This window comes from Phoxinus phoxinus (assembly GCF_949152265.1).
Source record: "Phoxinus phoxinus genome assembly, chromosome: 4".
In the NCBI taxonomy this organism is placed as follows: Eukaryota; Metazoa; Chordata; class Actinopteri; order Cypriniformes; family Leuciscidae; genus Phoxinus; species Phoxinus phoxinus.
The window spans coordinates 28,391,518-28,403,229 of NC_136879.1; the positions used below are offsets into that span (position 1 = coordinate 28,391,518).

At 37.4% G+C, this 11,712-nt stretch overlaps 1 protein-coding gene across 7 annotated transcripts in view; it reads right to left on the reverse strand.

The window, feature by feature from the left end:
• Nucleotides 1-11,408, reverse strand: part of gosr1 (golgi SNAP receptor complex member 1) — a 46,227-nt gene extending 34,819 nt beyond the window's left edge. For 6 of the 7 annotated variants that reach the window (XR_013797078.1, XR_013797079.1, XR_013797080.1 and 3 more), the window contains exons 1-6: nucleotides 11,247-11,408; nucleotides 10,328-10,439; nucleotides 10,132-10,222; nucleotides 9,845-9,952; nucleotides 8,699-8,790; nucleotides 5,569-5,643 (exon numbers count right to left, since the gene is read on the reverse strand). Coding sequence is in view for 1 of the 7 variants with exons in the window: in XM_079608901.1 (XP_079465027.1) it covers nucleotides 5,569-5,643; nucleotides 8,699-8,790; nucleotides 9,845-9,952; nucleotides 10,132-10,222; nucleotides 10,328-10,439; nucleotides 11,247-11,277 (509 nt within the window). In the remaining 6 variants the exon portion in view is untranslated. The remainder of the gene's footprint in view (nucleotides 1-5,568; nucleotides 5,644-8,698; nucleotides 8,791-9,844; nucleotides 9,953-10,131; nucleotides 10,223-10,327; nucleotides 10,440-11,246) is intronic. The other variant, XR_013797077.1, reaches the window with a different exon arrangement.
• Nucleotides 11,409-11,712: the final 304 nt, after the last annotated feature.

The following is an 11,712-nucleotide window of genomic DNA, read 5'->3' on the forward strand; positions in this document are numbered from 1 at the left end:
GTGAGTGAAAATCAAGCCTCCCTGAATGCCCTGTGTTCCCAAGAAATAAATGTGCGCAGCGCTTCAGATTTAGTGCTATGCAGGGGGAGCAAGAGTGACATGAAAAACAAATATTAAAAAGTTACAGCTATGGAAATCCCAGAACCAGTACGCATGTACTGCACATATTTCATTTCTATTAAGTAAAATAAAAATACAATTAAAAATATGTATATATATATCTTTTTTATTTTTAATCTTTTTTTACATCTGTAAGATGTTCTAATGCACACTAACTGCATATATTTACATGCTGTATAGAACATAAAAACTGGTTAGTAGTACACATACGAATCTTCTTTTCTTTAGGATTCAAAATCTTGGATCAACTTGGACAGGCTTCAATAAAGTCTGTGTATTTTCAAGCCAGCTGTGAAAGAGGAGCTGAGCTGTGTAATTACTTTAAGTTTGTTTTTCACATATACAGCACTAATACATTCAGACATTTCCAGTAAAATTCTAATGGATCAAGAGCTGCTTGCTCTTCATCATCAGATGCATTCCAGGCAGTGTTCCCTGCCGTACACACCGTATCAGAACTAAAGTACTGACATGCCTCCTGCAGAAATATTCTTAACATAATTTGATAAAAATGTCTCCTTGGATAAAATCTTATAATTGACCCAACGGATAAACGAATGACAGCACAAACAGCCGATCAAACTGCTGAGCTGAGAAGCCTTGTTGCTATCCGGCATTTTGTCTGCCAAGCTTTAAAGTTTGTCACGCTTTATAGAACTGTCGGACACATATGAACCTCCTTTTTGGCTAATTCCTTTAACTATAGTAAAAAGCTGTTGTTATGGCAAGATATTCAGTATCCTATCCAGAGTGGCTAGTTAATAGAGTTTGGTTTATTCTCTTCCCAATCTGCCAGTAATAAAATAAAAATGCAATCGTTCCATCAGATTTGCCATTCTTTATTACACTGGCCTTCGTTCATTTAACTCTTACATGATTCTGTGATAACCGCAGCACCTGAGACGCGCTCTGAACGAACTCTCTGCTCCTCACCACGGCGCATCTCAGGTGCTGCGGTTATCACTCCGCCCAAGCAGCAGTGCTTCGTCTTCAGAGAATATAGTTCCCAGTATTTATACGGTTAAAATATGTCTGTCTCATGTGACTTTGTTTTTTGTACATGTAAATAGGAAAATGTTTGCGTTATTTTGTCACTTATTTGGATTAGTATGCTAGCTGCAACCATTTACATCCAGTCTTTGTGCTAAGCTAGGCTAGTGGTGGGTGCGTCAAACAGACCTATTTGTTACGGAGATGAAAAAGGTATGTATGGACTTATCTAACTCTGGGGGATAAGTTGAATAGGCTAAAGTCCCAAAAAGTCGGAGTGTTCCTTTAAATAAAAAGACTGTACAAATAAATGTGGGTTTTTGGCCAGTGTTCATTAACGCTGGTTCGATGCGTCGTACTACGGTAATTAAGCACAGAGTTATGACGTTGTTCGGGAAACGCCCCCCAGACAAGTAAAAAATAATGTTATGTAGCCAGTGTTAAAAGGTTAATTCACCCAAAAAAATTTTTTTAATTTTTTAATTTACTCACCCTCATGATGTTCCAAACCCATAAGACTTTCGTTGATCTTCGAAACACAAATTAATATATTTTAAATAAAATTGAGAGATTTCTGTCCCTCCATTGACAGTCCATGCAACTACCACTTTGGTGCTTCAAAACGTTCATAAAAAGATTGTAAAACAAATCCATATGAATCGACAGTTTAGTCCAAATTTTCTGAACAGACTGGATCGCTTTATATAATGAACAGATTGAATTTAGAATGTATTAAAATAGCTTCATTTGTGCTTCGAAGATGAACGAAAGTCTTACAGGTTGGAACGACATTAGGGTGAGGAATTAATGACAAATTCTGCAGAGAGTTTGTTACACATTTGCCCTGTGAGTTAATGGCAATGTTCATGACATGTTGACCACCCGACTTTTAACACTTGGGTAGATCTCCCCTTTTAATTCCATTGTTTTCATTTTCTACCATTACATTTAGTGTTTCAGCATAACTTGATACAAAAGCTGATTTCTGCATGAAGATAAACTACATTTGAACTGAAGAATTCAAAAAAAGAAGAAGAAAAAAACGATGCATCGCGACTCTCTCCAAAGTTTCTGGAATTTCAGAAATAAACAAATGCAACCCCACGAAATTCAGGCCGGCACCAACAGTATTCAACCGGAGTGAATGAGACGAGTGAGTGAGGGGAGGTGGGTGTGTGTTTCGCCGTGGGAGAGAAGAGAGAGTGAGAATGCGCAGCTGTTATCGGTGTATTGATACTGCAGAAAAAGAGTTTTGGAACCGTTTCAGGTATTTCCGTATCGATACATATTGAAATATCTATATTTTTGATAACACTAGTAAGAACCATCTTTCATCATCAGGTCCTATTTTTTTTTTTATCTCCAGGACTACTTCAAATCAGCAGATTGACACTATATGATTTTATGAAGTCCCATAAAGGAGTGGAAAAAACAACAACATTTCAATGAATGCAAAAAATCTCTTTAAAACAGACACAGTTCCAGTAACAAGTTCCTATTATCATTCTTTTATTACAAAAAATTTTCTCGTCACATCTTTCCTTATTTGACTGAGTAATTGTCTGGAATGTGTTTCCAGTGTTCCTCCCTGTTTTCTCTGAGTGCTCAATGTAATCTATGAGTCAGACTGTCATAGCTGTTAATGTCTTTAAATGGTCTTTACACTGGAATGGGCTCAAGCAATAACACCCGAGATTACTTCCTCTCTGAGAGCCGAGAAGCATGTCAAAGGAAGATGAGGAGACAACCACGTGATGCATACATACACAGCTCTTTGTTACCTATTTTACAGCTTATGGATGTACAATACATCAGCAACAATACTAATGGTCCGAAACTCTGGATCATAGATAAATGTTAAACATTGTCAACAGAAGTCCTATAAAAGAAAAAGAAAGGTATAACAACAAAGCAGTCCAAATGCTAGAAGGGTAAATGAAGTCTCTATGTCCTGTGTTTGCCCCCAGCAGACTCTGGTGTGAGGCACTGAGCTGAGAGAAGGAAGGGCACACTGATGCTGAGAAACAAAGAGGGCATGTGGCCAGGACTGCAGGGAGAGAAGGAGGCACACATACACACTCAGCATTCAGCCAGCTTACAGTCTCAACAGTAAACAATAACCGCCCACTTTTTTAGCTGCTTTGGTTCTAGAAATATGATTGCTTTTCTATAGAAGATTTTAACAACATTATTCTATAATCACAGCAATATAGATTTTTATTTTGAAGTAAAAAAGAAAAGAAAACCTAGAATCCCATTAAGGTTTGTGAATGATGTTATCACTTTAAAAAATAAAATTTTATATTCACTGGTAAATGAACAATAATTGTATAAAATCAATATATTTAAAATGTCTATATCAAGTAAAATATACATATTCCATATAATTCTACATAATATTCACTGAATATTACCACTTAATTAACTACTGTTCAAAAGTTTAGGTTACAATGTTTTTATTGGGTCTCTTATGTTTCCCAAGGCTGCATAAAAAAAATTAAAAAAAAGTAATATTGTGAAATATAATTACAATTTCAAAATGTAATTAATTCCTGTGATGGCAAAGCTAAATTTTCAGCATCATTACTCCAGTCTTCTGTCACATGATCCTTCAGAAATAATTATAATATTCTGATTTGCAGCTCAAAAAAACATTTTTTTAATTTTCAATGTTGAAAACAACCGTGCTCCTAAATATTTTTGTGGAAACTGTGATACACTTTTTTTTAGTGAAGATTGAGAGTGTAATTGAGTCTATCACCCATCATTCGCAAAGCTTCATGGTAGTGGGCGGTCGCTGACCAGCTTTCGAGTTTCGACCTGATTTGTTTGCTAGGATTTTGTGATTGCATCTTTCTCATAATATAATTATGGGGTATTGTGCTTTACAAGGAATTTATCATTTAAATATCTTTTTAAAATGAAGCATCAGATCAATAACTTCAGAGCTCATGTAGGGTCCGTCTTAAAAACCTTATTTCTCTTTGGAGAAAATTAATGGGATTTTTACTCTGGTCAATTTTCAACTGGTCAAATCAGACCTTGTCCAGAAACATCAATTTGCATTCACTTTAAAAGAAAATTAAATTGGGAATAGTCCTTTATAAGAAAGTGCGTTTAATCCCATAAATTGAATCCAGAAAACTTCCATTTGAGCTAGTTTATTCAAGCTTTCCCAAGGCAATAATCAATCCACATGAGTCTTTAAGCATGAGTGTAATATTCGTCTCTGTCACTGGTCTCTTTTACTTATCTCTAGCAAACTGATGCACTGAAGCTTTGCTATGAAACGAATGACCCAGCGCAAATGCTCTGTCAAATTTTTTACCGCAGCCCATCGATTAATTTTAATGTTTTAAAACCAGTGCAAATTTTACACCCATCCTTTGTTATACCAAATTACCCCATGTCTACGTGAGCAGTCAGGGCAGTCGCTTACGATGACTCTACAAATTTAAGTCATCAATTTGACACAGAACCGTGCAAGAGAGACAACCGGCTTAGCTGAGTTACTGAGAGTGTGAGAATGAAAGTCTGCCTATTAAAGGTAACCTTCCTTCATTTCTTCAGGTAAAGTGGCTGTGACACAGAAGGTGATGAAGTGCTAAGCCTCGACGTTTCTTATTCTCTCCCTTTCACCCGAGTCAGTCACTTCACTTAATGTGGGCTCCTCTGAAGTGTTCTTCCTCTCTTCAACCATTGACAATCTCTAGAAGGACTAGAATTGCACCACTATCTTTACTGACCTATCAGTGGTTAGGTTGATCAGACAGGGTGGAGATGTAGTTGTAATACCATGTAAAGGCCCTTTCACACTAAGCGTGACGCAGTGAAGCTCAGCGAATACAGAACATACATCATAGTAATCATATATTTATTTGGCCTCATGTTTCATCTGTAGAAATGTTTCTCTCAGTTGTTTATGTGCCGAACCGTGCTGAACTCAGGCAGGAGTTATGATCACATTATATGATTGACAGCTCTAGAGCGAATGACCTTTCTGACTCATAACAGACAAGCACGGAAGAAAACAGCGCTGTGTACGCTGTTTCAAGCTCTTCAGATCGTATAATTCAGGGAAAATGAATAGAAATGAACATCTGTATAAAGAACATCCAAATAAATCTGTTCTCAGACAACAATGATTACAGGAACTCAATCTCTTCTCTCTTCCAGAATACTTTTCTTCAGTGTTTACAAAACAGCACCACCACTCGTTTCATCGCGCGGCAACCGGGAGGGGTGGAATTATTATTTTTTTGCTTTGTCGTGCTGCGATTGATCAGTGTGTGTGAGAATATCTCCATAGGGATCTATTATTTCGATTCAAGACCAATCACAGCAACTATCTCATTCAAGAAAAATGGCCAAAAAATTTTCTTCACCTAATACAGTGCAACCATTTAGTGAAATTCAGAGTACTTAATCAAGTAGGCAACAGAGGAGGAAGGCTCTTACTTTCTCAGGTGCTCGTGTTCTTTCAGGAAGAGCTCTGTCCGCCTGTTATTCACCCCCGAGCCACTCTTATATGTCCTGACAAGAAAAAAGAACATTAATTAGCAATCAACCAGAAACATGCAATTACTCAGGACGGATGGCTCATTGTATGAACATTATCTTATAGAAAGCCTGGCACTTCTGATGACGTGGGGGTTGGGTTAATATTGAGGGTTTTTCTTCATCCTGAGCCATGCACAATCTCTCTCTCACAGAGAGTATTTAGTGTTAATAATGAATGAACTCTGTGCTGGGAAGAACAGCCCTTTCCCAAGAGTTCACCAAGGAAAATGAAAGACAAAAACACCCCCTCTGCTTGTGCAACACCAGCTAGGCTATTTTAAAAGACACTCAATGGCATAAACAAAATCTCCTAAATCTCTTAAAACAAAAACAAATCTCCATCTCAGATGCCAGAGTTTATGAGGGTGGGAAAGGGTTGTAGGAAATGGCAGCCTAAACGACGACCTCAGACGAACTAAACTAACTCCACCCTCTGGTGGGCTTTTCTCTGCACCTATTGTAAACAGACTGATGTAGAAAGGATATTTATCTAGTTTCTATGGGATTACACCTGCCCGCTGGTCAAATCAACTGTCAGTCCACACCAATCAAAATGACAGGGCGCTGACAGCCAACTTAATCATTCCAACAAGGCTTTAAAGAGCAGTGCACTAAATCACACAGGGGGCTTTGTCATTTCTGCCAGCTGACATTTCTATAGCGCTGTGCTGCTGATCGATGGGGAGTTGGGAAACAGGAGGAGCACAACATGCACAGCACGCATGACACACACTCAAGGAGTGAGGCTTCGGTAGCCCGGCTGAAACCTTCACAGCCCGCACCACAGAAAGTAACTGGGTGTGAGGATGCAAACACTGATCTACATTGGCAGACAAATCCAGCAGTGCATTACAAAAAGTGCATTATCACCCTCTGGGGGTAAATGCGTATATTACAACTTATGATGTACAAATGAATGATTATTCCACTTTCTACTATTCTGTGTATACAGACTAAGTAACAAAATTGTTAACACTGATGGTGCCTGTCTGAGAAGCAAAATAGTGAGCAATAATGGGCTTAAGATAATGTAATCTATCAACAAGACATACACTACCGTTAAAAATGTTGGGGTGGGTAAGATACATTATTATTATTTTTTTAATTCAACAAGGGCACATTTAAACTGATCAGAAGTGACAAAGACATTTATAATGTTTAGAAAGATTTCCTTTTCAAATAAATGCTATTGCTTCTATTTATCAAAGAATTATCTTGTTTCTACAAAAATATTAAGGAGCACAACCGGTTTCACCATTGATAATACCGGTAATAATAAGCCAAATCAGAATATTATAAAGATTTCTAAAGGATTGTCTGACATTGAAGAGTAATGGCTTCTAAAAATACAGCTTTGCCATCAATCATATTATAAATTACATTTTAAAATATATTAAAACAGAAATAATTTATTTTAAATTATAATAATATTGCTTCAAAATATTATTGTTTTTACTGTACTTTTGATCAGACAGGCTCTAATGAAGGCTTTGATCAACCTGCTCAAAACACGTGAATGAAATCTGCAGATAAGCTGTTGTCTTTACTAGGGGTCTGCAACCTTTTTGTCATGAAGTGCTATTTTTAAGTTAATCACTGTGCCAATACCCTCAAACCCCCACTACACATACACATAACCACATATTATAAACATTTTAAATATTTATAATGGCTAACATAGAAATAGTGCAGAACCTTAAATATTTTTGAAGCAATTTTTCATACAATTTGGGTTTTTTCAAAATCCTTTAGTTTGTTTCTTTTCAGTTTAAATTAGACTTTGAAGAACAGATTTCCAATGGGTCATGTGTTTTTATAGATCGGGTATCTATCCGTTTTGTTAAAACTGTTCCATTTACACTTGGCAACATATGGGTCTCTGCAAAACAATCTAATCTTCAATTCCTGCGCTATATAATAATTTAACAGAGTTCACGTCAAATGAAGCAAGATATGAGCTTTATTTTATTTATCATCAGATAATTTCAAGATCAAAGACCGCGAGAGAGAGAGAGAGAGAGAGAGAGAGAGAGAGAGAGAGAGAGAGAGAGAGAGAGAGAGAGAGAGAGAGAGAGAGAGAGAGAGAGAGAGAGAGAGAGAGATAATTGACTATATTTTGCACGTCGGCTTGCTGAAAAGATGTTCACTCCTCTGAAGCGATGCATGTTGCAGTAATGCTGCCATATCTGGGTACGGGAGCCATTATAACATGCTCTCACATGTTTAGCTTTTAGCAGAAGTAAAATTTAGATTTGTGGTTTTAACGACCAGACACAATTTGCCCAGTTTCATCTGGAATCTGAAAATTGGTCGGTCTTATACTGAGCAAACAAGTTTATTGCTGGTCAGATGAGTAGGAGGTGGCGACTGAGCATGAGGAAGAGGGGGGTGTACACCTCACTTGTGTAAATACAGGTATTAAAAATACAGTGCTGCAAGAGATGGATTGAGCTCAAATCCAACTGTGACAGTCAGTTTATTTCGACTGAAAAAATAAGTTAAATAGCAATTGCAAGGAGCAGTAAAGAGTTTTTCTCATCATATAAGGTACAGAACAACAACTTCAAGGCCCAAAAATGAAATAAGCAGCCCATAGAGGTGCCAGAGCATTGCAGCTCAGATCAATAAGTCATTATCCAGCCCTGCAGTCATAATCTCAGGGTTACAACCAGAACCACATCAAATCGGTGCCTGTAGAATCCTACAGAAAGCTTGCATTGTCTACTAAAATTAAAAATGTAATATTCCCATATCAGTTCAACATGTTAAACCCATTCAGTGGAATTCCATTTATAATCTTATCATAATTTCCCTCCAAAATTATCACAGAAAATGAGAAAAAGAATCCATAGATTTCATGAGGGCATAAATTTAACTCGTTTTTAACTATAAAGATCGGTCAGAAACTATGTTTATGGAGAATTTCATTTCATACACAGGGTTTTATAATACAGATTAATTACACATTAGATGGGGTTGGTCTTCAAAACCTTTTTAGCTTTATAAGGGAATTTCAAAGAAAACTCACTCAATGTCTTTTCTCACAGATCCCAAAAGATCCTCTCTCTCCCTGATTGCCATGAAGTTTGATTTGGTTTTATGAAATTCGTGTGTGTAGTCCTAGAGAAGGAAAACAGAGTTGAAGAGGTTATAAGCAACAAACTGGGTCAGCTAAGTTGATGTTAAATACAGGAACTGCCCTTTTATCTTGAGAATAGTCTTCATAATAAATCCACTACCATTCAAAAGCTTAGGCCGTGTGTCCACCAAAGTGTTGGAGTGTTTAGCCAGCTGAAAACGCAAGGCGCCCTGCTGAAAATGCCGAGCTATGTGCGCTTGAGAGCGTTTTGGCAGTGCAGGTTTTTTTTTCAGTTGAGACGCTTCGTTGCTATGATACAGAATATCTGTTGGTCGGTGTGGTATTAGTCCCGCCCCTCCTCCGCTGTGATTGGTCGGTTGGGTAAAAAGTGATAGTGATGAGCGTGGCGTTTTACCCAAAGTTGAACATTCTTCAACTCTTGGCGACCTGTAAAAAACGCCGAGCGCTCAGTGCTTGAGCGTTAAATACTCGCTCAGCGCCTCGTTACGCTCCTGGCGTTCTAAAAACGCGGCACTAACATTGAAAACAATTGAAAAAACACGCCAGCCGCGTGAAAAAACGGCCTTAGGGTCAGTAGTAATGTTTAATGTTTTTGAAAGAAGTTTCTTGTGCTCATTGCTCATCAAGGCTGCATTTATTTGATCAAAAATAACAGTAATATTGTGAAAGAGTATTACAACTAAAAAAAAAATATTTTTTTGATAGCAAAGCTGAATTTTTAGCATCATTACTCCAGTCTTCAGTGTCACATGACCCATCAGAAATCAATCTAATAATGCGATTTGGTGTTCAAGAAACATTTCTTAATATTATCAATATTGAATGCTGCTAAATATTTTTGTGCATACATTACACATATTTACTGCCACTTTTGATCAATTTAATCCATCCTTGCTGAATAAAATAATTGATTTCTTAAAAAAAAAAAAAAAAAAAATGACTGCCCCCAAACTTTTAAATGGTAGTGTATAATAATAGTTGGGCAGGCAGCTGTTTGTGGACAAATATGTCACTGATAAATCACTGAGATTATTTCATAAAATGAGAGGAGATTATAAATGATAAGAAACCAACCTGTAGGATGTCTCTGTGCCTCTGGAGAGTGTGCATTAGAGCAGCGTTCAGAGACGTTACTCCCGGTGTGCTTGTATACTCAGCCATCTTGTCATTCACACCTGTCAGCTTTAAACGCAGGAAAGAATAAGAATAGCTATATGTTATCATTGAGTGGTATTGTGTAATATATATATATAGCCTATTGTCAATCAGCAGTTTAATGTACATGAGGATCAGGATGGGAGACTGTAAATTGCAATGTGTATAGCACCTGATACTGGCGCGTGGTATTACGTAATTCTTACTTTCCCAAGTAGCTGCTCAATCTCCACTGACATGGTCTCAAACATTCTGTCCTGAGTGGAGTTACAGAGCAGAGGTGTTGTATCCGAACTACTGGAAACAAAGAGAAGAGAACCATGTCATTACCACCACCATCATCATAATGATATCTAGAAAATATCACAATTCTTTGAATGAGCTACTACAGCAACGTCCCACCTGTCTCCTCTACGACCGTCCCGAGAGCTGCTGTAACTGGTGCACAGCTTGCTGAAAGACACCAGCTTCAGGTCCAGTTCGTTCTCCAGCTGCCTCGCCTGCTTCCGCAGGTCTGTCAATGTGCAAAAATGTAAAGATTATAACATTCAGTGAATGATGTCAGTGGTAATATAAAGTGGTAATATAAAGACTATAAAATGACAACACACACCAATAAATATGCACTTACATTACTTTCAGAGTTAGTGATAGCTTACGTTTACATTATATGACAAAATAATATTAGAAAATGCTATAGAATTGCACACAACATTTCCTTGAGAACGTCATTTGGTAGTTACTTATATTTACAGATTACATAAGATTCATATGTCTACCTGGTCCTTTTTATATGTATTGTCTGTTAATGTTAACTGTCAACAGTGTCTGACTGCTGTAATGTGTTTTAGGGATCACAGGCAAACATTCAAAACAAAAATATGAAGCCCAACAGTGCTGTCTAAGAAGGCAGCTTATGGGATTTTGAAACACTGCCTGTTAGTTTATTTTGCTTTAATGTAAAAGCTTGTTTCAGCTTCATATACAAACAGTTCTGTAACTTTTCTGACAGATTACATAAGTTCGTGCTACATTAAGTACGGAAAGTCTGTATAAACTCAAAGACATCAGACACATGTTTAGATTTAGAGGAATAAAATATGTTTTGCTGAATTCCTCAGGTTTTCAGGCTAATCGAAAGCACTGACGTTTCTGCGTTCTAGCGAGCTAATGCTAACGGCGATAGATAGTGCGGTAACCTGGCTGCGTTTCCATGAAGACGTTACCAAAGACTCTTCAGAACTATGAATTCGCGTGAGCTGTCACAAAAGCGCAATAAAGCGTCTTGTCGAGGGGAATTTGTAACGCTTTGCCACCTCACCTTCCCAATAGTTGCTATTTCCTCCTGCCATCTTTGTTGTTGAACGTCATCCGCGGTGGTGCTGGCAGAGGCGGAGACTAGAGCAAGAGCATTTCAACCTGATTTCAACACACTCTGCGCTGCGCTGCGTCGTCACAGCGCCACCACGCGCTTTGCAGGAGAATCGCACTCTAGCATTCCCGTTTATCTTTATTTGAAAATAGAGTTAGAAATACTAGTGCATTCAACAAGTTTAAATATATTCAGTTTCCCTTATAATATATAAAATATATAATATTCTGCTTAATACATCTAGATGTATATATTTTTTGGTTTTCATTCTTTATCCTATTTAAATATTGTCTATTCTCTTGAAAAATGTATGCATGTATAAGCTCCTGGAAACTACAGAGAATTCCTTTTGACATTAGATGACAAAATAATCTTACGATAATAGCCTAGTAAGTATGAGCTTCCATGTTCCTCT